Source organism: Macaca fascicularis, chromosome 20 (assembly GCF_037993035.2).
Source record: "Macaca fascicularis isolate 582-1 chromosome 20, T2T-MFA8v1.1".
In the NCBI taxonomy this organism is placed as follows: domain Eukaryota; kingdom Metazoa; phylum Chordata; class Mammalia; order Primates; family Cercopithecidae; genus Macaca; species Macaca fascicularis.
Genome location: NC_088394.1, coordinates 28,711,776 through 28,739,462, shown reverse-complemented (window position 1 = coordinate 28,739,462; position 27,687 = coordinate 28,711,776). Strand labels below are relative to the sequence as shown.

Here is a 27,687-nt window from a genome sequence, read left to right as displayed (position 1 = left end):
CCTTCCGGGTCCCTTAACCCGGGTGTCTATGTCCAAGCGGCCATGAAGTGAATAAACACTGAGGAATTATATTTGTCCCTATCAGAATCCTCGAATCCCTAGCAGCCAGTCCCTGCTAATTCGGTTGCCTCGGCTGCGTTCGGACGCCACGGCTGGGCGGGGCCGCCCTTCCTGTGGACAACGACAGCTGAGGCCGGGAGCGGGGAGACGGCGGCCCCAGGGACCTGGCGGCCGCCGATCGGGGCTGCAAGGCCCCATGGCGCCGCCCCCAGCCCCGCTCCTGGCGCGGAAGCCTGGGGAGACCCGGCCTGGTTGCAGGAAGCCCGGGGCTGTGAGCTTCGCGGACGTGGCCGTGTACTTCTCCCCGGAGGAGTGGGGCTGTCTGCGGCCCGCGCAGAGGGCTCTGTACCGGGACGTGATGCGGGAGACCTACGGCCACCTGGGCGCGCTCGGTGAGAGCCCCGGGTCCGAGCCCCCTCCTCCTTTACTGGGTTCACAGGGGAGATGATGTGGAAGGGCCGAGAGAACTGTGAGCCCTAACCCCGCACTCTTGCGCCAACACCAGCAGCCACCTCCCGTTCCCAGGGCTTCAGGTACCCCCTCGGGAGTGTTTTCACCCGCATCCACTTCATTCAGGCAGCAGCACTGCACCCCGGTCCAGGTTGAGTATAAGCTCCGAGGGGGTGCCCTCAGCCTGGAGGGGAATGCCAACTCCCCACGATGGCCTCTCAGGCCCGTGCTGTGATCCCTGTTCTCTCCCAGGATTCCCAGGCCCCAAACCAGCCCTCATCTCTTGGATGGAACAGGAGACTGAGGCTTGGAGCCCCGCCGCCCAGGATCCTGAGAAGGGGGAAAGACTGGGAGGAGCTCGGAGAGGTGAGGGATAGTCCCGGGTCCCCCCCCCCCCCCCACTTGATTTTCCAAGGCTTCCTGTCTAGCAGAGTTTCCTTTCAGGCCCCCACTTCCAGCATCCTTAAAGAAATTCAACTGTGTTGGGTACTAGAGGAGTAAAGAAGGCAGACCTGGTACAAAGTTTTCAGAACATAGGACAGCGGTCCTGTGGGGACTGGGAGCCCAGTCCAACATGCTTGTGCTTCCAGATTTCTCTCATTCTCTCTCTCTCTCTTTTTTTCTTTTTTTTTTGAGAGGGAGTCTCACTCTGTAGCCCAGGCTGAAGTGCAGTGGTGCTATCTCGGCTCATGGCAACCTCCGTCCCCTGGGTTCAAACGATTCTCCCACCTCAGCCTCCAGAGTAGCTGGAATTACAGGCACACGCCACCACGAGCAACTAATTTTTGTATTTTTAGTACAGACGGGGTTTCATCATGTTGGCCAGGGTGGTCTCGAACTCCTGATCTCATGTGACCTGCCCCCCTCGGCCTCCCAAAGTGCTGGGATTAAAGGCCTGAGCCACTGTGCCAGGCCAGCTCATTCTCTCTCTTTCAGGAATAACTAAAACTCCCCAAGATTGGAAGTGCCTTCAGGTCTACCTTTCACATTCCTCAAGTGAGGCAAAGTGGCACGAGAAAAAATACCCAGTCATTGACAAGTTGGCTTTTCTCCCTTCACCATCCCCCAGTAGAGTGACCTTGAGCAAATGTTTCCTCATCTATAAAAGAGTCTTACCTTACAAAAAATGGAGAAACCACACTAATAATAGCCACTGCTTGGCCAGGTGCGGTGGGTCATGCCTGTAATCCCAGCACTTTGGGAGGCTGAGGCGGGTGAATCACCTGAGGTCAGGAGTTCAAGTGCAGCTTGGCCAACATGGTGAAACCCTGTCTTTACTAAAAATACAAAAATTAGCTGGGCGTGGTGGTGAGCTCCTGTAATCCCAGCTACTTGGGAGGCTGAGGCAGGAGAATCACTTGAACCTGGGAGGTGGAGGTTGCAGTGAGCTGAGATCTTTCCACTTCACTCCAGCCTGGGTGACAGAGTGAGACTCTGTCTCAAAAATAAATAAATAAATAAATAAATAAATAAATAAATGCCCCTGCTTCCTGAGCACTTACTAAGTGCTTAACATGCATCTACTAAGCTAACCCAGCAATGCTGTGAAGTGAAAAGCCGTTATTATTCCAATTTGATGCATAAGGAACCAAGGCTCAGATAAGTCACTTTCAGGAGATCGAATCCTGTTTACCTTGTTCTAAAGCCTGTGTGTTAATCACTGGACAGAACTTCTCTGGCACTGCCTTAAGTGAAAAGCATTCTATAACCTGAGACAGTCTGTGCAGAAGTGTTTGTAAGTGTAACTTAATTCCGGTTTCCCAGGAGATGCCCCAAACAGGAAGGAAGAGAAACCCGAGGAAGTTCCAAGAGCCAAAGGGCCTAGAAAGGCTCCTGTGAAGGAGAGTCCTGAAGTGCTGGTGGAATGCAACCCTGACCCAGCTATCAGCGTGGCCCCGGCACGGGCACAGCCACCCAAAAATGCTGCCTGGGACCCAACCACAGGAGCACAGCCCCCGGCACCCATGCCCAGCGTGGATGCTCAGGCCGGCCAGCGGCGCCATGTGTGCACGGACTGCGGCCGCCGCTTCACCTATCCCTCGCTGCTGGTCAGCCACAGGCGCATGCACTCCGGGGAGCGGCCCTTCCCCTGCCCCGAGTGTGGCATGCGCTTCAAGAGGAAGTTCGCAGTGGAAGCGCACCAGTGGATCCACCGCTCCTGCTCTGGGGGGCGGCGGGGCCGGAGACCTGGGATCCGGGCTGTGCCTCGGGCCCCCGTCCGAGGTGACCGGGACCCGCCTGTGCTCTTCCGGCACTACCCAGACATCTTCGAGGAGTGCAGCTGAGCAGCACCGCAGGCTGGAGTTGAGCCTGACCTTGGCACGAAGGACTGACGGAGCCCTGAGGTGGGCCACTGAGTCGGGGACTCCGAAACTGAAATTTATGCCCTGGACTTTCCTCAAGGATCCCTCAAGTTTCCAACTTGTAAAAAGAAAAGTGCCTGTAAAGATTCGAATAGATTAGACTTGCCACCCCTCTCCCCAGTCTTTTGTAAAAAAAGAAAAAAAAAAAAAAAAAAGAAGAGAGTGAGATCCTGGACTCATTTCAAAGTGTTATCTGAAGATCAGGTGCAACAGAGACCTTTCCCCCATCTGAGGAACTAGCCACTCCTTATCTACTTCAAATGCAGATGCTGAGGGGGGACCAAGACCTGGGGAGGGGACCTACATGGAGGGCGTTGTCAAGCCCTGGCTAATTGTCATCAGCAGGGGACCCAGATACTGGAGTGGATGGGAATAGAATAAATGCAGGTGGCACAAGTCCAGCCTTTGTTGGGAGGCCAAGGTGGGAGGATCGCTTGAGGCCAGGAGTTCAGACCAGCCTGAGCAACATTGTGAAATCCTATCTCTAGGAAAAAAAAATGAACCAGGCGTAGTGGCACATTGTGCCTGTGGTCCCAGCCACTTGGGAGGCTGAGGCAGGAAGACTGCTTGAGCCCAGGAGTTCAAGGCTACAGTAAGCTATGATTGTGCCACTGTACTACAGCCTGGGCAACAGAGTAAGACTTCATTTCTTTTTTTTTTTTTTTTTTTTTTTTGAGACAGGGTCTCACTTTGTCACCCAGAGTGGAGTACAGTGGTGCCATCTCAGCTCACTGCAACCTCTGCCTCCTGGGTTCAAGCAATTCTCCTGCCTCAGCCTTCTGAGTAGCTGGGATTACAGGTGCGTGCCATATGCCACTGCGCCTGGTCAAGACTCCATTTCTTAAAAGGAAAAAAAAAAAAAGCTGGCGTGGTGGCTCATGCCTGTCATCCTAGCACTTTGGGAGGCCGAGGTGGGCAGATCACCTGAGGTCAGGAGTTCAAGACCAGCCTGGCCAACATGGTGAAACCCCATCTCTACTAAAATACAAAAATTAGCTGGGCATGATGGTGGGTGCCTGTAATCCTAGCTACTCAGGAGGCTGAGATGGGAGAATTGCTTGAACCCGGGAGTTGGTGGTTGCAGTGAGCCGAGATTGCGCCACTGCACTCCAGCCTGGGCAGCTGAGTGAGATTCCATCTCAAAAAAACAAAACAAAACAAAACAAAAACTAGTCTCTGCAACTTCCCCCAGGCACAGCCGGTAAGACACGTGACCTCCCTGAGTCTCAGTGCCTCCTCTGTAAAATGAGGATGAATAATATCTACCTCAAAGGGTTACCGTGGAGGCTGACATTTTAACAAGATGTATAATATAGTAATTGTGCAATATACATTTGTTGAAAAAGTGAATTACTGTGGATGGTCTACACTTTAGAAAGTGTAAAGAGGCCTGCCAAGGAGCCAGGGCATGGATATCAATAACCATATTTGCAGATAAGTAAACTGAGACTCAGAGAGATGACGTGGTACTCTCAAGGTTTCACGGCCATATGGCAGCATGGCTGGAAATGAAAACAGAGCCCAGATGTCTCTACCACTTCCTCTGAGAAGTCAGATTTTGACAGAAAACGGGCTGGGAACTTAGGATGCGGGTCCCAGCCCAGCCTGGTCGGGGGAGTGTGAGCAGAAAACTGAGAGTCCCAGCAAGTGCCCCTTTTCTTGTCCTTTCCTTTTCTCTGTCCTTCTCTTTTCTTGAGATAGAGTATCACTCTGTCACCCAGGCTGGAGTGCAGTGGTGTTAACATGGCTCTCTATAGCCTTGACCTCCTGGGTTCAAGCGATCCTCCCACCTTGGCCTCCCAAAGTGCTGGGATTACAGGTGTGAGGCACCTCACCTGGCCAGTTTTTACTTAGAAGGCACAGTCAGGCTGGGTGTGGTGGCTCACGCCTGTAATCCCAACACTTTGGGAGGCCGAGATGGGAGGATCTCTTGAACTCAGGCATTTGAGACCAGTTTGGGCAACATAGTGAGGCCCCCATCTCTACAAAAACAAAAATCAGCCAGGTGTAGTGGCACGTGCCTATAGCCTCAGCTACTTAAGAGGCTATGGCAGGAGGATCACTTGAGCCAGGGAGACTGAGGCTGCAGTGACCCATGATTGCGCCACTGCACTCCAACGTGGGCGACAGAGTGAGACTCTGTCTCAAAACAAACAGAAAAAAAAAAGAAGGACAATTGGCAGTTAGTGACTGTGTGTTGACTGCCTTCTGTTGAAGGGACTGTGCTAGGTAATAAGAGAATTCCAAGATGAGGAAAGCTGACCCCATTCATTCATTCATTCGGTCATTCATTCAGCAAACACCCTCTTCAGGCTTCTGTGGGTTTTTGTGCTGGGCTCCAGGGATACAGCTGTGTCAGGGCCCACATTCAATGTGGGAAGAGAGTAACTGGAGCTATGACAGAGGAAGCCCAGAGGCACCACCTCACCCAGGCTGGTTGGTGATATGCCAAGAAATGCTCCTGGGAGGAGATGGCTGTGCTTCCCATAGCCTACAAATTGGTGTTAAGGGAGATTTTCAGGCAGAGGAAACAGCAAAGAAATCTTGCTTTATAGAACAAAAGACACTTTGGGAGGCTGAGGCAGGCGGATCACTTGAGGTCAGGAGTTCAAGACCAGCCCAGCCAACATGGTGAAACCCTGTCTCTACTAAAAATACAAAAATTATCTGGGCATGGTGGTGGGCACCTATAATCCCACCTACTCGGGAGGCTGAGGCAGGAGAACCGCTTGAAACCGGGAGGCGAAGGTTGCAGTGAGCTGAGATCGGGCCACTGCACTGCAGCCTGGGCAACAGAGTGAGACACTCTGTCTCAAAAAGAAAACAAAGCAAAACAAAAAAACAAAGAATGGGAGACAGATGCAGCCGAGAATTGGGGTCAAATATGGGAGGGCCACAGATTCCAGCAGAGGAGCTTGAGATCCATTCTGTAGCACTGAGGAGCCACAGAAAGTTCTTGAGCAAGTGCAGTGCTGTTTGCCAGGTGCCATCAGAAAATATCTTTGCAAAGCAGTGTGGGTGTGACCTGGTTGGGGGACAGAGCTAGACACTAGAGATCTGTTGGGCATTTTTTCCTAAGTGAGGGTCATCAGGAGCTGGGACCAAGGTGGTGACCTCAGAATTAGGAAGAAAGACACTCATGAGAGCCTTCTGACATAGAATCTGCAGCTCAGTGACTGACAATATGAGCCAGTAAGACTCAGAGGTTCCAGTATGAAGAGCCGGAGCCAGGGGGCTCCGGTGCCCACCAAGGGGCTATCAGGGTGAAGGCCAAGGGTGACCCGTTCTGGGGAGCAGTGGGGCCAAAGAGAAGGTGCAGCTGGAGAGAGGAGGCCCTGCCAGTGAGGGAGGAGCAGAACCAGGCGAAGTGTGTCAAGCAGGGTTCAGAGGCTTGGGGCTGGGGTTGGGGACAGTAGGGGGTAGAGACATTTCCAAAGAGAGGAAACAGCAAGTGGGATGCTCCAAGCTAGGGATGAGTTCCCTCAAGGTGCAGAAAGGACATCTGTGGCTGTGCAGAGACACCAAGTGGAGAAGATTGACAGATGGGCTTAGGGAGAGGGAGGAGCTTCCATAAGGCTCTCGCTTCCCATGATGCTAAGTTTCTTTACTTTCTTCTCTTTCTAACCCCTGACCCCACACCACATCTTCTTTCTTTCTGATAGGGTCTCGCTCTGTTTTCTGGGCTGGAGTGCAACGGTGCAATCATGGCTCACTGCAGGCTTGATCTCCCAGGCTCAAGTCATCCTCCCACTTCAGCCTCCCAAGTAGCTAGGACTACAGGTGCACACCACCGCACTCAGCTAATTTTTTTTCCAGACAGGGTCTCACTGTGTTGCCCAGGCTGGTCTCAAACTCCTGGGCTCAAGAAGTCCTCCTGCCTCGGCCTCCCAAAGTGCTGGGATTACAGGTGTGAGCCACCGCACCCGGCTCCATGATTCTCAGTATGTTGGGACATCACTAGGTTGTCTTTGTTTTTGTTTTGTGGTCAAATATACATAATATAAAATTTATTGGCCAGGCATGGTGGCTCACACCTGTAATCCCAGCACTTTGGGAGGCTGAGGTGGGCGGATCATGAGGTCAGGAGATCAAGACTACCCTGGCAAACACATGGTAAAACCCTGTCTCTACTAAAAATACAAAAAAAATAGCCGAGTGTGGTGGCGGGTGCCTGTAGTCTCAGCTACTTGGGAGGCTGAGGCAGGACAATCGCTTGAACCTGGGAGGCGGAGCTTGCAGTGAGCTGAGATCGCGCCACTGCACTCCAGCCTGGGCGACTGAGCGAGACTCCATCTCAAAAAAAAATATGTATCTTTTAGACTATTTTTGAGTATACAGTACAGTTCAGTGGCAAAATGTGTAATAGTACTGTTGTAGAACCATCACAGCCCTTCATCTCCAATTTTTTTTTCTTTCTGAGACAGAGGAGTCTTACTCTGTCACCTAGGCTGGAATACAGTGTTGGCATCTCAGGTCACTGCAACCTCTGCCTCCTGGGTTCAAGCAATTCTCCTGCCTCAGCCTCCTGAGTAGCTGGGATTACAGGCGCTCGCCACCATGCCCAGCTAATTTTTTGCATTTTTAGTAGAGACAAGGTTTCACCATGTAGGCCAGGCTAGTCTCCATCTCCTGACCTTGTGATCCACCTGCCTCGGCCTCCCAAAGTGCTGGGATTACAGGCGTGAGATACTGTCTGGCCCGGAAAGATTTTTTAAATGTGAAAAAATTATTTTAGAGATGGGGTCTCACTGTTGCCCAGGCTGGAGTGCAATGGCATGATCGTAGCTCACTGCAGCCTCAAACACCTGGGCTCAGGCAATCCTCCTGCCTCAGCCTCCCAAAGCACTAGGACTACAGACATGTGGTACAGACATGCGCTACCGCGCCAGGCGGACTACATTTCTTTTTTTTTTTTTTTTTGAGACGGAGTCTCGCTCTGTCACCCAGGTGGGAGTGCAGTGGCCGGATCTCAGCTCACTGCAAGCTCCGCCTCCCGGGTTCACGCCATTCTCCTGCCTCAGCCTCCCGAGTAGCTGGGACTACAGGCGCCCGCCACCTCGCCCGGCTAGTTTTTCGATTTTTTAGTAGAGACGGGGTTTCACCGGGTTAGCCAGGATGGTCTCGATCTCCTGACCTTGTGATCCGCCCGTCTCGGCCTCCCAAAGTGCTGGGATTACAGGCTTGAGCCACCGCGCCTGGCCTACATTTCTTTATTGAAGGCTGCCCTGAACCTTAAATTTGCCAAAGGGGACCGTCAAGGAGAATAGAGAATGCTGCTTTTTCTTTCCCCCATAGAGCGTTTCATGGGAATACTGTTCTGCAGAATACACCCTGAGAATGCTGAAGCCAGACATAATTTTTTTTTTTTCCCAAGACAGAGTCTTGCTCTGTCACCCAGGCTGGAGTGCAGTGGCACGATCTTGGCTCACTGCAACCTCTGCCTCCCAGATTTAAGCAATTATCCTGCCTCAGCCTTCAGAGTAGCTGGGATTACAAACGCACACCACCACGCCCAGCTAAGTTTTGTATTTTTAGTAGAGACGGGGTTTCTATTAAACCCCATCACTGCACTCATGGCTAACACACAGTGAAACACACGGTTAGCCAGAGTGCAGTGTTGGCCAGGCTGGTCTTGAACTCCTGACCTTGATCAACCCACCTCAGTCTCCCAAAGTGCTGGGATTACAGGCATGAGCCACAGCACCTGACCCAAGGAGGAACATAATTAAGATCATGAAGCTGAGTCAGTGGCAGAAGTAGACCTGGAACCCAAATCTCCTATTTCCCAGGCACTGCCCTTCCTGTTTACACTACACCAGGCTGCAGTGACAGATGGACGGCAAAGGCAAAAGGCTGGAGCCCCACAGGGCAGCTAGGAGGCCCCCGGCCTAACTCAGCAAGGGCCTGAGCAAGAGCGGACAGCGGTGAGAGATGCTACAGGGAACCGTTTGTGAAATGCCTGTCACCCATCCTGGACAATTTCATACACTTCCTAGATACCTGAACGACCCCCCATTACATGACCTCTAAACAACCTTCTTACTTATGTTTAGTACTTACCATCATCTGTCATTTATATTTTTCTTCTTTACATTTATTTATTTATTTATTTAGAGACTGAATTTCACTCTTGTTGCCCAGGCTGAAGTACAATGGCACAATCTCGGCTCACTGCAACCTCCGCCTCCCAGGTTCAAGCAATTCTCCTGTCTCAGCCTCCTGAGTGGCTGGGATAACAGGTGCATGCCACAATGTCCAAAAAAAATTTTCGTATTTTTTGTATAGACGGGGTTTCATCATATTCCTCAGGCTGGTCTCAAACTCCCAACCTCAGGTGATCCACTGGCCTCGGCCTCCCAAAGTGCTGGGATTACAGGTGTGACCCACTGTGACTGGCCTTATTTATTATTATTGTTTTTTGAGATGGAGTCTCACTCTGTGGCCCAGGCTGGAGTGCAGTGTGCAATCTCCGCTCACTGCAACCTCTGCCTCCCAGGGTCAAGCGATTCTCCTGCCTCAGTGTCCTGAGTAGCTGGTACTACAGACACATGACACCATGCCCATCTAATTTTTGTATTTTTAGTAGAGACAGGGTTTCATCATGTTGGTCAGGCTGGTCTCAAACTCCTGACCTCAAGTTATCTGCCTGCCTCGGCCTCTCAAAGTGTATATTTATCCTCTTTACATTTATATGGCAGTGTGGTAACCTACCCTAAAATCCTACCTCTCTAGTTGATGAGGTTTTGCCTTCAATAATTTAAGGCATTCCAGCCTGGCTTCTGGGGTCAGTAAGCTGAGATCGCGCCATTGCACTCTGGCCTGGGGGACAAGAGCAAGACTCCCTCTCAAGAGTAGAGAGTAGCCGGGCGCGGTGGCTCAAGCCTGTAATCCCAGCACTTTGGGAGGCCGAGACGGGCGGATCACGAGGTCAGGAGATCGAGACCATCCTGGCTAACACGGTGAAACCCCGTCTCTACTAAAAAATACAAAAAAAAAACTAGCCGGGCGAGGTGGCGGGCGCCTGTAGTCCCGGCTACTCCGGAGGCTGAGGCAGGAGAATGGCGGGAACCCAGGAGGCAGAGCTTGCAGTGAGCTGAGATCCCGCCACTGCACTCCAGCCTGGGTGACAGAGCGAAACTCCGTCTCAAAAAAATAAAATAAAATAAAATAAAAAAATAAGAGTAGAGAGTAGAGGCCAGGTGCAGTGGCTTATGCCTGTAATCCCAGCACTCTGGGAGGCCCAGGCAGGTGGATCTCCTGAGGTCAGGAGCTCGAGACCAGCTTCGCCAACATGGTGAAACCCTGTCTCTACTAAAGATACAAAAAATTAGCCGGGCATGGCGGCAGGCGCCGTACTCCCAGCTACTCAAGAGGCTGAGGCAGAAGAATCGCTTGAACCCGGGAGGCAGAGGTTGCAGTGAGTCAAGATCGCGCCATTGCACTCCAGCCTGGACAACAAGAGCTAAACTCTGTCTCAAAAAAAAGAAAAAGAAAAAAAGAGAGCGAGAGAGTGTAGAGTGGAATAGAATAGAATAGAAAAAATTAAAAATATAATAAATAAAACACAATAATAAAATAAAGACTGGGTCACTGAGTGGGCCTCCTCGAAGGGCCTCCTCTAAGGGACTGGGAATGGGACGTCAAGCCCTTGGTCGAGAATCTTGGACCGGTTTCCCCTCCCCTGCAGCCCTTGCTGACAACGGCCTGAGCCCAGGTCGAAGCGGCTGCATCCATCTTAACTACGGCAAGAGGCGCTGCCAAGGCCGCCTGAGAGGAACAGCAAGAGGAGACGTTTCCAGCAGGAACAAACCAGGTCAGCAACACCAGATCGATATTCAAGCTATTCAATGCCTTTCTCTAAAATGAAGAGAAGCTGGACTATCGACAGCCATCTCTTCTAAGAGGGCCTTCATTTTTCTGGACTCTGGAACCACTGAGTTGCTCGCTGTCCTCTCTAGTCCCCACCCGAAGCTACTTCCGGTCGTCGAGGCGTCCGTGGAGCCCCCTGCACCCCACTCCCAGGGCAAATTCCCAGTGTCCCTCCAGGAGCCGCCCAGTCACTGGCCGCGCTCATGGCTCCAAGCCAATGTACCTGGGGAGGCGGAAGGGACGGAGACTGGGAAAGAGTCCGCGGGCCGAGAGCTCTGCGGAAACGGCCGACTGCCTCTTCCTGGCACAGTGGCGGTGTCTGCGGTATAGGGATGTTTGCGTCCTGATCCGGGATGCGATGCCTCGACCTGCGGCCTCCTAGATGCGCTCAGCGGCGCCCGCCCCACCCGGATCCCCGAAAAGGGAAAGAAGTGGCTCTCCTCACTTATGGGGCAGGTTAACCCGTTTCTTGAGATCCCCGCCAGATCACCATCCTTCCAGGCTCCTCCACAGGGCCTCCCCCGGACCTCCTGTAAAACGTTCACAGCCTGGTATACTGATATATTGAGTTAAAAACAGAGAAATTGTAGTTTCAGACGGAGCAATCCGACCTGTTTCTTCTGCATGCAGCATGCCAGAAACCTTACTCTGGGGGAATATCCTTCTGTACCAGGGCAAGAAAACAGCCTTCAGAGGCCACAAAGGACCAGAATAAACATACGTAACAAAGTAGTCTGTATGTTGCACCTACTTGACACCCCCCCATACATATTCTAGCTACTCACTGCCCTAGCTAAATTTTCTTTGTCCTGTCATTTATTTTTTTCCTTTTATTACTTCTTTCTTCTGAGAGGGAGTCTCGCTCTGTAGCCCAGGCTGGAGTGCAGTGGCAGGATCTCGGCTCACTACAACCTCTGCCTGCCAGGTTCAGGCTATTCTACCTCAGCCTCCTAAGTAGGTGGGACTACAGGCAGGGGCCACCACGCCTGGCTAATTTTTGTATTTTCAGTAGAGATGGGGTTTCACCATGTTGGCCAGGATGGTCTCGATCTCTTGACCACTCATGATCCGCCCGCCTCGGCCTCCCAAAGTGCCGGGATTACAGGTGTGAGCCACCGGGCTGGCCCTCTTTTCTTTTTTTTCAAACGAAGTCTCTCTCCCACCCAGGCTGGAGTGTAGTGGCGTGATCTCGGCTCACTGCCACCTCTGCCTCCCAGGTTCAAGTGAGTCTCCTGCCTCAGCCTCCTGAGTAGCCGGGATTACAGGCACCCACCACCCCCTCGCCCCCAGCTAACCTTTTTAAAATTATTATTAGTAAGCACGGGGTTTCCTGACCTCAAGTGATCCACCCACCTTGGCCTCCCAAAGTGATGGGATTACAGGCATGAGCGACCACATCTGCCCACTTAAATTTTATTGTTCTTTGTCTAAGAAACATAAAAGCACCTGGCTTTGGGCACTTTTTCTGACTTCCCTCTCTTGTGAAGATCCCCATGTACATGTAAAACTAATACAATTTGTGTAATTTTCTCGTTTGTCCACTGTCAATTCATTTTTTCTTATTTTACTTTATTATTTATTTATTTATTTATTTTTGAAGATATGGTTTCACTAACTTGCCCAGGCTGATCTCATACTCCTGGGCTCAAGGGATCCTCCTGCCTTTGCTTCCCAGTAGCTAGGATTACAAGCGATTCTCAATCTGGGCCTAGATTCAACTAAAGAGCCCACTAAGAGCTAAAAGGCGGTTAGAGGCGACTCTTACTCCCATACACAGTAAGGGAGGAGACCACCCCTCATACTGTCTTATGCCCAATTTCTGCCTCCAAAGAATGAAGAAGTAAAAACTAAAAGGCAGAAATGAAATCCATAAGCAGACAGCCCGGCGCCAGACCCTGGGCCTGGTAGTTAAAGATCGACCCCTGACCTAATCGGTTATGTTATCTATAGATTATAGACATTGTATAGAAAAGCACTGTGAAAATCCCTGTCCTGTTCTGTTCCATTCTAATTACCAGTGCATGCAGCCCCCAGTCATGTACCCACTGCTTGCTCAATTGATCATGACCTTCTCACGGGGACCCCCTTAGAGTTGTGAGCCCTTAAAAGGGACAGGAATTGCTCACTCGGGGAGCTTGGTTTTTGATACCTGAGTCTTGCTGATGCTCCTGGCCGAATAAAGCCCTTCCTTCTGGGCCAGGCGCGGTGGCTCAAGCCTGTAATCCCAGCACTTTGGGAGGCCGAGATGGGCGGATCACGAGGTCAGGAGATCGAGACCATCGTGGCGAACACGGGGTTTAGTAGAAACCCCGTCTCTACTAAAAAATACAAAAAAACTAGCCGGGTGAGGTGGCGGGTGCCTGTAGTCTCAGCTACTGGGGAGGCTGAGGCAGGAGAATGGCGTAAACCCGGGAGGCGGAGCTTGCAGTGAGCTGAGATCCGGCCACTGCATTCCAGCCTGGCGACAGAGCAAGACTCCGTCTCAAAAAAAAAAAAATAATAATAATAAAAGCCCTTCCTTCTTTAACTTAGTGTCTGAGGGGTTTTGTCTGCAGCTCCTCCTGCTACAACAGGACATGTATGAAGTCAAATGGAGCACAGAATAGGTCATCAGGAAGTGAGAGGGTGGTCTGGGGGAGAGTTGGCAACATTTACTGAGATAAAGACCCCAGGGGAAGCAGTTTGGGGCAAGAAAGGGATGAGTTGGGCTTGAGCAGAGGAGCCTTGGGCCATCCGCCCAGCGGCAGGATGTGAGGGGAGCTGAGAGCCCAGCTGCAGCTAGAGGGAGACCGGCGACTGGGAGACGTCCTGCACAGTAAATGGGAGAGGCTCCTAGAAGAGAGGACCCTCTGACTTTCTCAACCTTACCCTACTCTCCCCACTGCCTCTGCCATCAGGAAGATTCCAGAATTTCAGGCTCCAAGAAGCCTACAAGCCTACAGTCTCCTGTATCCGCTCCTTTTTCTTTGTTTCTTTCTTTTCTATTTTTGAGTCGGAGTTTCGCTCTGTCGCCCAGGCTGGAGTGCCGTGGCGCAATCTTGGCCCACTGCAAACTCCGCCTTCCGCGTTCAAGCGATTCTCCTGCCTCAGCCTCCCCAGTTACTTGGATTATTTAGTCGAGACGGGGTTTCACCATGTTGGTGAGGCTGATCTCGAAGTCCTGACCTCAGTTCCTCCGGCCTCGGCCTCCCAAACTGCTGATTACAAGCGTGAGCCACTGCGCCACGCCCACTCCATTGGTTTTTACACTCAACATTAGGAAGAGACTGCTGTCGCCCTGTTTCTGAGATAACAAGGACAAAACGAGAGAGTGATGAGCTGGAGACCAATTATAAAACGGTCTAGAGACGAAAACTAATGCCTGAGTTCAGTAAGGCCGAGAGGCCAGCTCCCTCCCAGGAGGCGCTTTCTTGTTCTTGCAGACCCGGGCGGAGCTCTCTGCTGCACCGCCTCGCTGGGCCGGGGACTAAACAAACGCGACTAGTTTTCAAGGCCGGCCCCTGTAGTCACCGCGGCCATTTTGGATGAGGGTACGGAGAGAACGCCGCCTGTACATACCGGGGGCGTTGTCTTGGGCACGATTGCGTAGGGGCAAAGGTCGAGTACCCGCACCGCCGCCATTTTTTATGAGGGCATATTCCATTTCTGATTATACACCCGCTGCCATCGGCACCGTTAGTTTCCATGCTCTCTAGTGCGCCCTCGGGGGGCCCTAGAGACCTTCCTCCTTCCCTTGGGCCTGGCCGCGTAGGCTTTCTCGGACGCAGGAGGTTCCGAAGGCCCAAGCCAGGCCAACGGGAGGCAGCCGATCCGTAGTCGGGTTGACAGTCACCATGGTGCCGCCTCTGGCCCCGCTCCCTCCCCGGGACCCAAATGGGGCCGGACCCGAGTGGAGGGAGCCAGGGATTGTGAGCTTCGCGGACGTGGCCGTGTACTTCTGCCGGGAGGAGTGGGGCTGCTTGCGACCCGCGCAGAGGGCCCTGTACCGGGACGTGATGCGGGAGACCTACGGCCACCTGAGCGCGCTCGGTGAGAGCCCCCCACCTGCTCACCTGGGCCCTGCGCCCCCACAGGCCCTGCCGCGCTTCTGGGAGCTGCGCGTGGAGTTGGGGACCCCGGGGCCGGGCAGGCGGCTTCCCCTCAGTGTGGGGTTTGCGTTCTTCTCCCCTAGGAATCGGAGGCAACAAGCCAGCTCTCATCTCCTGGGTGGAGGAGGAGGCCGAACTGTGGGGCCCCGCTGCCCGGGATCCGGAGACGAAATGTCCGACAGAAACGGACCCAGGTGGAGTATAGGGTGCTACTTCTCTGTTCCTGTCCCATCCCGGTATCCTCTGCCACCTGCAGCTACCTGCTTAGCAGTTTCCTCTCTCAACTGCCTTCTCAACTGCGACCAGGAGGCTGAGCCCCTGCCTGGCTCCCGGATGCAGTCTAGAAAGGAGCAGTGATGGGGTTCTGGGCCTGCCATAACCCGCCCCTGAGTCCTCACCTCTGTGTGGTCACTACACTCTTGGGGCTTTTTTTGGTGTTTTTGTTTTAGAGACAGGGTCTCGCTCTGTTGCCTAGGCTGAGTGCAGTGGCAGCCTCATAGCTCACTGTAGCCTGGAACTCCCAGGCTCAAGTAGTCCTCCCGCCTGGGCCTCCAGAGCAGCTAAGACTGTACAGGTGGTCACCACGAAGCCTGGGTAATTTTTTTTTTTTTTTTTTTTTTAAAGACAAAGTTTTGCTCCATTGCCCAGGCTGGAGTGCAGTGGCGCCATCTGAGCTCACTGCAACCTTCCCCTCCCAGTTTCAAGTAATTATTCTGCCTCAGCCTCCCAAGTAGCTGGGATTACAGGTGCCCACCACCACGCCTCGGTAATTTTTAATTTTTATTTTATTTATTTTTTTATTTATTTTGAGACGGAGTCTTGATCTGTCGCCCAGGCTGGAGTGCTGTGGCGCGATATCGGCTCACTGCAAGCTCCGCCTCCTGGGTTCACGCCATTCTCCAGCCTCAGCCTCCCGAGTAGCTGGGACTATAGGCACCCGCCACTACGCCCGGCTAATTTTGTTTTTGTATTTTTAGTAGAGACGGGGTTTCACTATGTCACCCAGGCTGGTCTCGATCTCCTGACCTTGTGATCCGTCCGCCTCGGCCTCCTAAAGTGCTGGGATTACAGGCATGAGCCATGGCGCCCGGCCAATTTTTTGTATTTTTAGTAGAGACAGGGTTTCACTATGTCACCCAGGCTGGTCTAGAACTCCTGGGGTCAAGTGGTCCGCCTGCCTCGGACTCCCAAAGTGACCCACTGCGCCTGGCCTAATTTTTAAAAATTGTCATGTAATATATTTTAGAGACGGGGTCCTGGGTCTTGGTGTGTTGCCCAGGCTGGTCCTGAAATCCTAGACTGATGCTCCTTCTCTGCCTCCGAAAGCGCTGGGATTACCGCCTTGAGCCCCCACGCCCAGTCTCTTAAGCTCTGTTGACTCTACCTCCACCTCAGGACCCACCCCTGCCGTTCACCTGCAGGCTGGTTCCTCTCTCCCCGCCCGCCCCCCTTTTTTTCCTTCATTTCTTGCCCTCAGCCTTTGCGGAGTGTCCAGCCCCACTGAAATTGGCCATCCCCACCTGGTTCTGCCTTTCTTGGTGCTGTTCCTGATGCCTGGAACATCCTCAGGTGTCCGCTCCTCCTTCTGGATCAGGCCCAGATGTTCATGTCATCTCTGCCTTTCCCCCGCAGTGACATTTCCCCAGCCCCGAGGCCGAGTGGACTGTTCCTTCCCTCCCTCCCGGCTCTGTCTGGCTCAGCAGCCGAGGAACAGGTGTCACTCCTCCATCTCCCAGGGGCAGCCGGGGGTCCAGCAGGCCTGTCCCTGCCCACGCGGGCTGTGGGATTCAAGGACCAGGATGAGCCGAGCCTGAACTGTCCCGTCTTTATCTCCTAGCAGATTCCAGAAACAAGGAAGAGGAAAGACAAAGGGAAGGGATGGAAGCCCTGGAGAAGTCTGTCCCTGTGGCCACCGGGTCTCCTGGACTGAAGGCTCCCCAAGCCCCCTTGGCCGGGCCCCCTTATGGTTGGCAGCAGCCGTCCAAGGCACCGCACCGAGGACGCCCCTCGCTCTGTGCTCACCCCCCTGTCCCCCGAGCGGACCAGCGTCACGGCTGCTACGTGTGCGGGAAGAGCTTCGCTTGGCGCTCCACACTGGTGGAGCACGTCTACAGCCACACTGGCGAGAAACCCTTCCACTGCACTGACTGCGGCAAGGGTTTTGGCCACGCTTCCTCCCTGAGCAAACACCGGGCCATCCATCGCGGGGAGCGGCCTCACCGCTGTCCCGAGTGTGGCCGGGCCTTCACGCAGCGCTCAGCACTGACTTCGCACCTGCGCGTCCACACCGGTGAGAAGCCCTATGGCTGCGCCGACTGTGGCCGCCGCTTCAGCCAGAGCTCTGCCCTCTACCAGCACCGGCGTGTGCACAGCGGCGAGACCCCCTTCCCCTGCCCGGACTGTGGCCGCGCCTTCGCCTACCCCTCGGACCTACGGCGCCACGTGCGCACCCACACCGGCGAGAAGCCCTACCAGTGCCCGGACTGCGGGCGCTGCTTCCGCCAGAGCTCAGAGATGGCAGCCCACAGGCGCACCCACAGCGGCGAGAAGCCCTACCCCTGCCCGCAGTGTGGCCGCCGCTTCGGCCAGAAATCAGCAGTGGCCAAGCACCAGTGGGTTCATAGGCCCGGGGCCAGGGGCCACAGGGGCCGGGTCACTGGGGGTCTGCCTGTGACCCTGACCCCTGGCCCTGGAGATCTGGAACCGCCCGTGGGCTTCCAGCTGTACCCAGAGATATTCCAGGAGTGTGGGTGACGGCCTTAAAAGTGACTATCTAGACATTACAGAGGCCCGAGATGGGCTCAGGGGTCCGAACCTCTGCGGCGGCCTGCAGGGAGGTCCCAGAATCTACAAGACCTGGCCCTGGGGTGCGGACAGTCTGATCTTGGACCCTCAGCAGCCTCCTCTGCCAGCACCTTGCTCTCAACTGCCCAGGGGTCTCGAAGGCCCCCTTTACTGAGGCAGGCCTGAGGTGAGAACCCCCAGACCTACATAAGGGGAACCAAAAGGTGTTTCTCAGCCCAGAGATGCTAAAAGCACTGAGGTAGAGGAGAACCTTGTTTTACCCATTGTTTTTTTAAAAAAATTTTAAATTATTTTTTATTCTTGTGACCCTCCCAGAACACAATACTCATTGTCTTTTTATTTATTTATTTATTTATTTATTTATTTATTTTTGAGACAGCTTCCTGGCCTGTCACCCAGGCTGGAGTGCAGTGGTGTGAACAGGGCTAACTGTAGCGTCAACCTGCTGTGCTCAAGGAATCCTCTCCCCTTAGCCTTCCAAATATCTGAGACTACAGGCGGGCAACACTACGCCCAGCTAAGTTTTAAATTTTACATAGAGATGAGGTTCTCACTGTTGTCCAGGCTGGTCTCAAACTCCTTGGCTGAAGCAATCCTGCCATCTCGGGCTCCCAAACTGCTGGGATTACAGGCGTGAGCCACCACCATGCCTGGCTTCCATTGTCTTTGTGTGTGTGTGTGTGTGTGATGGGGTTTTGCTCTTGTTGCCCAGGCTGGAGTGCAGTAGCGCAATCTCAGCTCACTGAAACCTCCACCTCCAGAGTTCAAGCGATTCTCCTGCCTCAGCCTCCCAAGTAGCTGGGACTACAGGCACTCACCACCTCCACTGCCTTTTTACTGCCCAAGTTAAAATCCTGTGACTCTACTGGATCTGGCCTGCAGTTGTCATATTTATTGACCTGAGCCCAGGCAGTGTTTTTAAGTGATATGAGTTAGTGGTGAAGATTGAAAAGGATATTTTGCACCCAAATACAGGTTTTCTGGTGTCTTTTGAAAAATCCAAAGATTTGGCAACTCCACCTAGGCTCCCACAAAACCACAGTTGTTGGAAGCTGAGCCAGAACTCACAATTCACCGTGGCCCGGCCACCCATCCCCACCACTCTCATGGGCTCCTGACCAAGCGCCACGTGCCATTCATCATGGCTTGCTTTTAGTGTTTTTGGTGTTTATCTTAAAGTACAGCAAAGAAGAAAGGAAAGTATTTCTTAGACCCATGTCTCTATCCAAACAGTCCTTTCCATCTGGCATTTCCCGTTCATTTATATGACTTGCTGAGCTCCTAAGGTCATTTGAGTTTGCAAACAGTGGTCTGTAGCACTCAGGTTTTCTGGAGTTGGAGAGAAAGGATGGCAGGAGAGAAGTCAAAGTCCGCTTTGTTTTAGATCTTTGCTTGTATTGCATTTTATGGTTTACAAAGTACTGTCTCCTCCATTGACTCATTGCACCTTCATAAGTGCTGAGAGAAGCCCCTTGGTTGAAGAGGGCAGCCTGGTCAGGAAGAGGCAGTCAGGACTGCCTTTCATCCCAAACCAAGGGGTGTGACCGCCATCAGCCAAAAGGCAGTTCCTGTTTTTGAATGGGAAGGTTTTGAGAGCTCCCTCCAGTCTTCTTTGGGCCTCCCTGAGACGGCCACATGCCTCAGGCCTTCTTAACCCTCCTAGACCCTGCCAGGAGGGCCTCATCACAGTTTTGAACTGGAAGAGATCTTCACTTTCCCAGGCTTTTGCAGTTGGGGGCACTGAGGCCAAGGAGGGCTAAGCAGCCTGTCCAGGATCACACAGAGACCCCAGGGTTCTTAGTTGACTGCTGACTTTCCCCGTCACTCCTGAGACCTTCACTGGTGTCTCAGCCAGGGTTCTGCAGGCATCTGCCTCTCCCTGTGATAACACTCAGCCCTGACCTGAACGAGGTCAGACTAGCCCAGCATCAGTGAAGCCCACGTACCAGATGAGTTCTGACAAAGCAGCCATGTGACAGACCAGGTCAACTCAGAATCCAGGCAACGAGGAGAGTCCCAAGGCACACAGACCTTGCATTTTTCCTCTGTACCATCATGGGCAGGGGTGGGTAGACCAAGAACACCAGGTGTTAGGTTTGTAACCAGGGGCGACTACCCATTTGTATCCACAAGCTCTGCAGAGAATCCATCTACCACTAATTCCTTTGTGGGCAGAGTCTAGCCATGGGCAGCCGCTGCCCTGCTCCTGGTCAGGACATCTCCCCGAGGAGAGCAAGGGCCTGTGATCTCTGCTGGCCTGTGCCCCCTTGCCTGTCACCCAGCTCAGCCCTGTGTCTGGCCTACCCAGGGAGGAAGAAACCAGATTTATCAACCTGGAAGGAGGTAGAAGTTTTGGAGACAAGACACTGTTTAGGTGTCAAGTGAAGTAATGAACTGACTTTATTCCAACCTCATCTCCAATCCGACCCCACCAAAATCTCTCTCTCCTTCAGCTTTTCTGGGGCAGGTTGACTCGTGTACCATCTTATCACAGGGGCATATTGGGGTCAGAAGAGGCACCTTGGCAGTAGGAGATACCTTTGTACCAGGTTTTTTTTTGTTGTTTTTTGTTTTTTGTTTTTGAGATGGAGTCTCTCTCTAATGCCCAGGCTGGAGTGCAGTGGCACGATCTCGGCTCACTGCAACTTCTGCCTCCTGGGTTCAAGTGATTCTCCTGTCTTGGCCTCCTGAGTAGCTAGGATTACAGGGGTGTGCCACCACACCCGACTAATTTTTGTATTTTTAGTAGAGACAGGGTTTCACCATGTTGACCAGGCTGGTCTTGAACTCCTGACCCCAAGTGATCTGCCTGCCTTGACCTCCCAAAGTGCTAGGATTACAGGCATGGGCCACCGCGCCCTGCTATTTTTTGTATTTTTAGTAGAGATGGGGTTTCACTATGTTGGTCAGGCTGGTCTACATTTCCTGACCTCACGTGATCCTCCCGCCTCAGCCTTCCAAAGTGCTGGCATTACAGGTGTGAGCCACTGCACCCGGCTTTTGTACCAGGTTTTAATTCCCCATGTGCAACCCAGTTCCCTCCCCTAACCCTCAGCACAGCCTTGGGGAGGCCCAGCTTGCAACACCAGTTCTCAGCCCAGACTGACAGCCAGATCTGGGCCCTCCGCTTGCCAATTAAAGGTGCCATGATTATTAGCTGGAGGTCTCTGAGTGCTTTGAAGTTTGTAAAGCTTATTTAGGGCCTAGAAACCAGACCTGATTCCTCTGCTTCCTGCCTTCATGACCCAACTTTCCAGCATCTCATCAATTTTTTTTTAGTGTCCTGAAACCCTTCAGCCTCAGCCCCACCCCATTCTCAGCTCCTCATTTCTTTTTTTTCTTTTCTTTTTTTTTTTTTTTGAGACAGGGTTTCACTCTTGTTGCCCAGGCTGGAGTACAATGGCATGATCTCAGCTCACTGCATCCTCTGCCTCCCGGGTTCAAGCAATTCTCCTGCCTCAGCCTCCTGAGTAACTAGGATGTGCCACCACACCTGGCTAATTTTGTATTTTTTGTTGGGAGCAAACTTCCCAAAATCTGGCCATAAACTGGCCCCAAGACTGGACATAAACAAAATCTCTGCAGCACTGTAACATGTTCATAACAGCCCTAACGCCTGTGCTGGAAGGTTGTGGGTTTATGGGAATGAGGGCAAGGAACACCTGGCCCACCCAGGTCAGAAAACCACTTAAAGGCATTCTTAAGCCACAAACAATCACATGAGCGATCTGTGCCTTAAGGCCGTGTTCCTGCTGCAGTTAACTAGCCCAACCTATTCCTTTAATTTGGCCCATCCCTTGGTTTCCCATAAGGGATACTTTCAGTTAATTTAATATTTATAGAAACAATACTAATGACTGGTTTGCTGTTAATAAATACGTGGGTAAATCTCTGTCTGGGGCTCTCAGCTCTGAAGGTTGTGAGACCCCTGATTTCCCACTTCACACTTCTATATTTCTGTGTGTGTGTCTTTAATTCCTCTAGTGCTGCTGGGTTAGGGTCTCCCCAACCGAGCTGGTCTCGGCAAGTGGCATCCATCGTGGGGGCTCGAATCCAGGTCGAAGGGTCGCCGGAGCAACAGTTGGAACAGAAAACCAGCTGGAGGACACCTGAGTACTCTTAAAGCAATCCCCCTGGTGAGTAAGAAGGGGATCTCGGAAGCATCAGGGTAACAATGGGACAGGTATGGGGTCTGGTTCATTTCACCTTGGAGCTTTTTCACACTGATAATGAGGAGGAACTAGCATAGCGAAGTAACACAGGAGGTTACAGAGCATGTTTATTTACCAGCTAAAGCTAAAGTGGCAAAGGAAGGAGAGGTTCATCCCTACCCTTCTGTGCCCCCTCCTTATTATTTTGAAGAAAATGACCCTCCAGATCTTTCTTTTCTGGAGTACACTGGGCGAAAAGTAGTCGCCCCAGTGACTGTTCAAGCAGTGCCTCAAGCGACCGCTCTTAGTTCTATTCAGGCAGGAATTCAGCAAGCTAGACTAGAGGGTGATTTGGAGGCTTGGCAATTCCCTGTTAGAACACCCCCCAGGTCAACAGGGAAATATTATAGCTACATTTGAGCCTTTTCCTTTTAAATTCAGGAAAGCACATTTAGTTGATTATATCAAGGCCTGTGATGGTATCGGAGGTAATCTGCATAAAGCTACTTTGTTGGCACAGGTTATGGCAGGACTGAGAGTGGATAAAGGAAATACTCCATTTCCAGGAGCTTGTTTTTTTTTTTTTTGTTTTTTTTTTTTTTTTTTGAGACGGAGTCTCGCTCTGTCGCCCAGGCTGGAGTGCAGTGGCGCGATCTCGGCTCACTGCAAGCTCCGCCTCCTGAGTTTACGCCATTCTCCTGCCTCAGCCTCCTAAGTAGCTGGGACTACAGGCGCCCGCCACCGCGCCCGGCTAATTTTTTTTGTATTTTTAGCAGAGACGGGGTTTCGCCGTGGTCTCGATCTCCTGACCTTGTGATCCGCCCGCCTCGGCCTCCCAAAGTGCTGGGATTACAGGCGTGAGCCACCGCGCCCGGCCCAGGAGCTTGTTTTAACTGTGGGAAGCATGGTCATACTAAAAAAGAATGTAGAAAAAATCAGCGAGTCAGGCTGCCAGATAGGCGAAAAAAGAAAACTGTTGAGCCTGAAATATGACCAAAATGTAAAAAAGGAAAACACTGGGCTAGTCAGCGTCACTCTAAGTTTGATAAAGAAGGGAACCCGATTTGGGGAAACGCCGTGAGGGGCCCGTCCCGGGCCCCATTCTAAACCGGGGCATTTCTAGCTCAGGCCATTCCCTCACCCCTGTACAATGTCTGTCCCCTACCACAGCCAGTAGTGCCGCAGTAGATTTATGCTGCACAAAAGCTGTGAGCTTCTTCCTGGGGAACCCCTGCAAAAGGTCCCAACAGGAGTCTGTGGACCCTTGCCAGCAGGGACAATAGGATTACTTTTAGGAAGGTCTAGTGTAAATTTAAAAGGGGTACAAATACATACAGGAGTCGTTGGTTCAGATTACAATGGGGAAATTCAAATTGTTACATCTACTTCTGTTCCCTGGAAAGCAGAGCCAGGAGAGTGCACAGCACAGCTCCTGATTGTGCTGTATGTGGGAATCGGGAAAAGTGAAATTAAATGAACAGGAGGATTTGGAAGCACAAATAAACAAGGCAAAGCAGCTTATTGGGTGAATCAAATTACTGATAAACGTCCTACCTGTGAAATAACTATTCAAGGAAAGAAATTTAAAAGTTTGGTAGATACAGGAATAGACATTTCAATCATTTCTCTACAGCACTGGCCGTCCACATGGCCAATTCAACCTGCTCAATTTAACATAGCTGGAGTTGGTAAAGCCGCTGAAGTATATCAAAGTGTTATATTTTGCATTGTGAAGGGCCCGATAGACAACCTGGGACTATTCAACCAATTATAACTTCTGTACCTATAAATTTATGGGGCAGACATTTATTATAACAATCGGGAGCACAAGTTCTAATTCCAGGGCAATTATATAGCCCTCAAAGTCAACATACAATGCATGAAATGGAGTATGTCCCTGGTATAGGACTAGAAAAAAATTTGCGAGGTTTGAAAGAACCAATTCAAGCGGAAAAACAAAGTTCCCGCCAAAGATTAGGAAATAGTTTTTGATGGCGGCCATTGTTAAGCCTCCAGAACCTATACCTTTAAAATGGTTAACAGATAAGCCAATTTGGATAGAACAATGGCCACTAAGTAAAGAAAAACTGGAGGCTTTAGATAAATTAGTTGCTGAACAATTAGAAAATGGGCACATAGCTCCAACATTTTCTCCTTGGAATTCTCCAGTTTTTGTAATTAAGAAAAAATCAGGTAAATGGAGAATGTTAACTGACTTAAGAACCATCAATTCAGTTACACAACCTATGGGAGCATTACAGCCAGGATTGCCTTCTCCTGCTATAATTCCAAAAAATTGGGTAAATAGTCATAGATTTTGTTTCTTTACTCTCCTTTTAGCTGAGCAAGACTGTGAACAGTTTGCATTTACAATTCCTGCAGTAAACAACCTGCAGCCTGCTAAGCATTTTCATTGTTTTACAGATGGGTCTAGTAATGGTAAAGCTTCTTATTTTGGCTCAAAAAGTTTTTCTAGGCCAGACGCGGTGGCTCAAGCCTGTAATCCCAGCACTTTGGGAGGCCGAGACTGGTGGATCACGAGGTCAGGAGATCGAGACCATCCTGGCTAACATGGTGAAACCCCGTCTCTACTAAAAAATACAAAAAACTAGCCGGGCGAGGTGGCGGGCGCCTGTAGTCCCAGCTACTCGGGAGCCTGAGGCAGGAGAATGGCGTGAACCCGGGAGGCGGAGCTTGCAGTGAGCTGAGATCCGGCCACTGCACTCCAGCCTGGGCGACAGAGCGAGACTCCGTCTCAAAAAAAAAAAAAAAAAGTTTTTCCAGATGTCCTATACTTCAGCTCAAAAAGCAGAGCTTGTAACTGTAATTGAGGTATTGACTGCTTTTGATATACCTATTAAGGTGATTTCTGATTCTTCATACGTGATTCACTCCACACAGTTAATTGAAAATGCTCAGTTATGATTTCATACAGATGAACAACTGATGACTTTATTTACCCAATTGCAAACAGCAGTTAGGAGTAGAATGCACCCTTTTTACATCACTCACATTAGAGCTCATACACCTCTTCCAGGACCTTTGACTAAAGGGAATCAAAAGGCTGATCACCTAGTTGTTAATGCAATATCTAATGCTAGACACTTTCACAATTTAACCCATGTTAATGCCTCTGGTCTCAAACGCAGATACGGCATTACCTGGAAAGAAGCTGAAGCTATTATCCAGCAATGCCCAACTTGCCAAATGGTACATTCCTCATCTTTTACAGAAGTAGTTAATCCTCCAGGACTGGAACCTAATTCTATTTGGCAAATGGATGTCACACATGTTCCCTCGTTTGGGAGACTAGCTTATGTACATGTATGTGTGGGCACCTTGTGGGCACCTTTTCTCACTTTGTGTGGGCTACAAGCCAAACAGGAGAGTCTTCTGCCTGTGTTAAATGTCATCTTTTGCAGTGTTTTGCAGTGATGGGCATTCCAGCTTCTATTAAAACAGATAATGCCCCAGGCTATACTAGCCTAGCTCTAGCTACATTTTTCTCTATGTGGAATATTTAATGGTAGCTATGATAGTGGTTATCACCACTGCCATGAGTATTCCTTCAATAAGGGCTGGTAATAATGCCTGGATGCAATCACTCTATGACACAGTTATACACGCTTTCTGATCTCAGTATTTACCATAATAAATCTGCTCCTATAATTGAGGCATACCGCCCTCAAAAACCTATTTGTAAACAGGATTGGACCCAGTTAGAAAAAATGAACGTACTTGTTTAGGAAGATTGCTTTGCAGAACAGGCAGAGGTGCTGCACAATGATTCCTATGGAATCATTATTAATTAGTCCCCTAAGGGGATGATTAGCTTAAATTGCACCTCTCAGTCTGTGTGCCATGGTCACACTATGTTCAGATGATCTGAACAAAACTGTCAGATGGTAGAAATGATAAGAAGTACGGCAAAAGTTCCTATTATCTGGAACCATGGTGGTATAGTGGCACCTCAACCTCAAATGATATGGCCTGCTCTAGGAGCTAAACATAAGGATTTGTGGAAGCTATTAAATGCTCTTTTTTTTTTTTTTTTGAGACGGAGTCTGGCTCTGTCACCCAGGCTGGAGTGCAGTGGCGTGATCTCGGCTCACTGCAAGCTCCGCCTCCCGGGTTTACGCCATTCTCCTGCCTCAGCCTCCTGAGTAGCTGGGACTACAGGCGCCCGCCACCTCGCCCGGCTAGTTTTTTGTATTTTTTAGTAGAGACGGGGTTTCACTGTGTTAGCCAGGATGGTCTCGATCTCCTGACCTCGTGATCCGCCCGTCTCGGCCTCCCAAAGTGCTGGGATTACAGGCTTGAGCCACCGCGCCCGGCCAAATGCTCTTAATAAGATCAAAATTTGGAAAAGAATAAAAAAGTGTCTAGAAGGATACTCTACAAACTTGTTTTTGGATATAGCAAAATTAAAAGAACAAATATTTAAAACATCCCAGGCACACCTGACATTAATGCCAGGAACTGGAATGCTTAAAGGAGCTGCAGACAAATTAGCAGCTAGTAACCCATTAAAATGGATAAAAACGGCCGGGCGCGGTGGCTCACGCCTGTAATCCCAGCACTTTGGGAGGCCGAGACGGGCGGATCACGAGGTCAGGAGATCGAGACCATCCTGGCTAACACGGTGAAACCCCGTCTCTACTAAAAAATACAAAAAACTAGCCGGGCGAGGTGGCAGGCGCCTATAGTCCCAGCTACTCGGGAGGCTGAGGCAGGAGAATGGCGTGAACCCGGGAGGCGGAGCTTGCAGTGAGCTGAGATCCGGCCACCGTACTCCAGCCTGGGTGACAGAGCGAGACTCCGTCTCAAAAAAAAAAAATAAAAAATAAATAAATAAAATGGATAAAAACATTTGAAAGCTCTGTGATTTCAATGATGACTGTGCTTTTAATCTATGTTGTTTGTCTTTGTATAGTCTGCAGATGTGGATCCCGACTCCTGCTAGAAGTAGCTCACCGTGACAAAGCTGCCCTTGCTTTTATCGTTTGCAAATCAGAGAAGGGGGACATGTTGAGAACAAGCTCCCCAAAATCTGGCCCCGAACTGGCCCCAAGACTGGCCATAAACAGAATCTTTGCAGCACTGTAACATGTTCATAACAGCCCTAACGCCTGTGCTGAAGGTTGTGGGTACCGGAGTGAGGGCAAGGAACACCTGGCCCGCCCAGGGCAGAAGACCGCTTAAAGGCATTCTTTTTTTTTTTTTTTTTTTTTTTTGAGACGGAGTCTCGCTCTGTCGCCCAGGCTAGAGTGCAGTGGCGCGATCTCGGCTCACTGCAAGCTCCGCCTCCCGGGTTCACGCCATTCTCCTGCCTCAGCCTCCCGAGTAGCTGGGACTACAGGCGCCCACAACCGCGCCCGGCTAATTTTTTGTATTTTTAGTAGAGACAGGGTTTCACCGTGGTCTCGATCTCCTGACCTTGTGATCCGCCCGCCTCGGCCTCCCAAAGTGCTGGGATTACAGGCATGAGCCACTGCGCCCAGCCTTAAAGGCATTCTTAAACCACAAACAATAGCATGAGCAGTCTGTGCCTTAAGGCCATGTTCCTGCTGCAGTTAACTAGCCCAACCTATTCCTTTAATTCAGCCGTCCCTTCGTTTCCCATAGGGGTACTTTTAGTTAATTTAATATCTATAGAAACAATGCTAATGACTGGTTTGTTGTTAATAAATATGTGGATAAATCTCTGTTTGGGGCTCTCAGCTCTGAAGGCTGTGAGACCCCTGATTTCCCACTTCTCACCTCTATATTTCTGTGTATGCATCTTTAATTCCTCTAGCGCTGCTGGGCTAAGGTCTCCCCGACCGAGCTGGTCTGGGCAATTTTTTAGTAGAGGCGGGATTTCTCCATGTTAGTCAGGCTGGTCTCAAACTCCCGACCTCA

General features: G+C 51.1%; 1 protein-coding gene across 1 annotated transcript; it reads left to right on the top strand.

Annotated features, from left to right (window-relative positions):
• Window positions 1-15: 15 nt before the first annotated feature.
• LOC102120873 (uncharacterized) lies at window positions 16-27,549 on the top strand. Its single transcript, XM_074027195.1, has 11 exons — window positions 16-452; window positions 763-876; window positions 2,275-2,793; window positions 10,561-10,686; window positions 10,832-11,076; window positions 13,640-13,690; window positions 14,459-14,771; window positions 14,914-15,024; window positions 16,668-17,801; window positions 21,620-21,771; window positions 26,720-27,549. The coding sequence occupies exons 1-9, from the start codon at window positions 257-259 to the stop codon at window positions 17,582-17,584; spliced, it is 2,592 nt and encodes an 863-aa protein (XP_073883296.1). The 5' UTR covers window positions 16-256; the 3' UTR covers window positions 17,585-17,801; window positions 21,620-21,771; window positions 26,720-27,549.
• The last annotated feature ends 138 nt before the right edge of the window (window positions 27,550-27,687 follow it).

What these genes read in the sequence shown, in the direction of transcription:
- LOC102120873 (XM_074027195.1), top strand. Translation starts at nt 257, where the DNA reads ATGGCGCCGCCCCCAGCCCCGCTCCTGGCGCGGAAGCCTGGGGAGACC. An exon ending in CGGCCACCTGGGCGCGCTCG is followed by an intron (nt 453 to 762) that starts GTGAGAGCCCCG and finishes GTTCTCTCCCAG; the next exon opens with GATTCCCAGGCCCCAAACCA. An exon ending in ACTGGGAGGAGCTCGGAGAG is followed by an intron (nt 877 to 2,274) that starts GTGAGGGATAGT and finishes CCGGTTTCCCAG; the next exon opens with GAGATGCCCCAAACAGGAAG.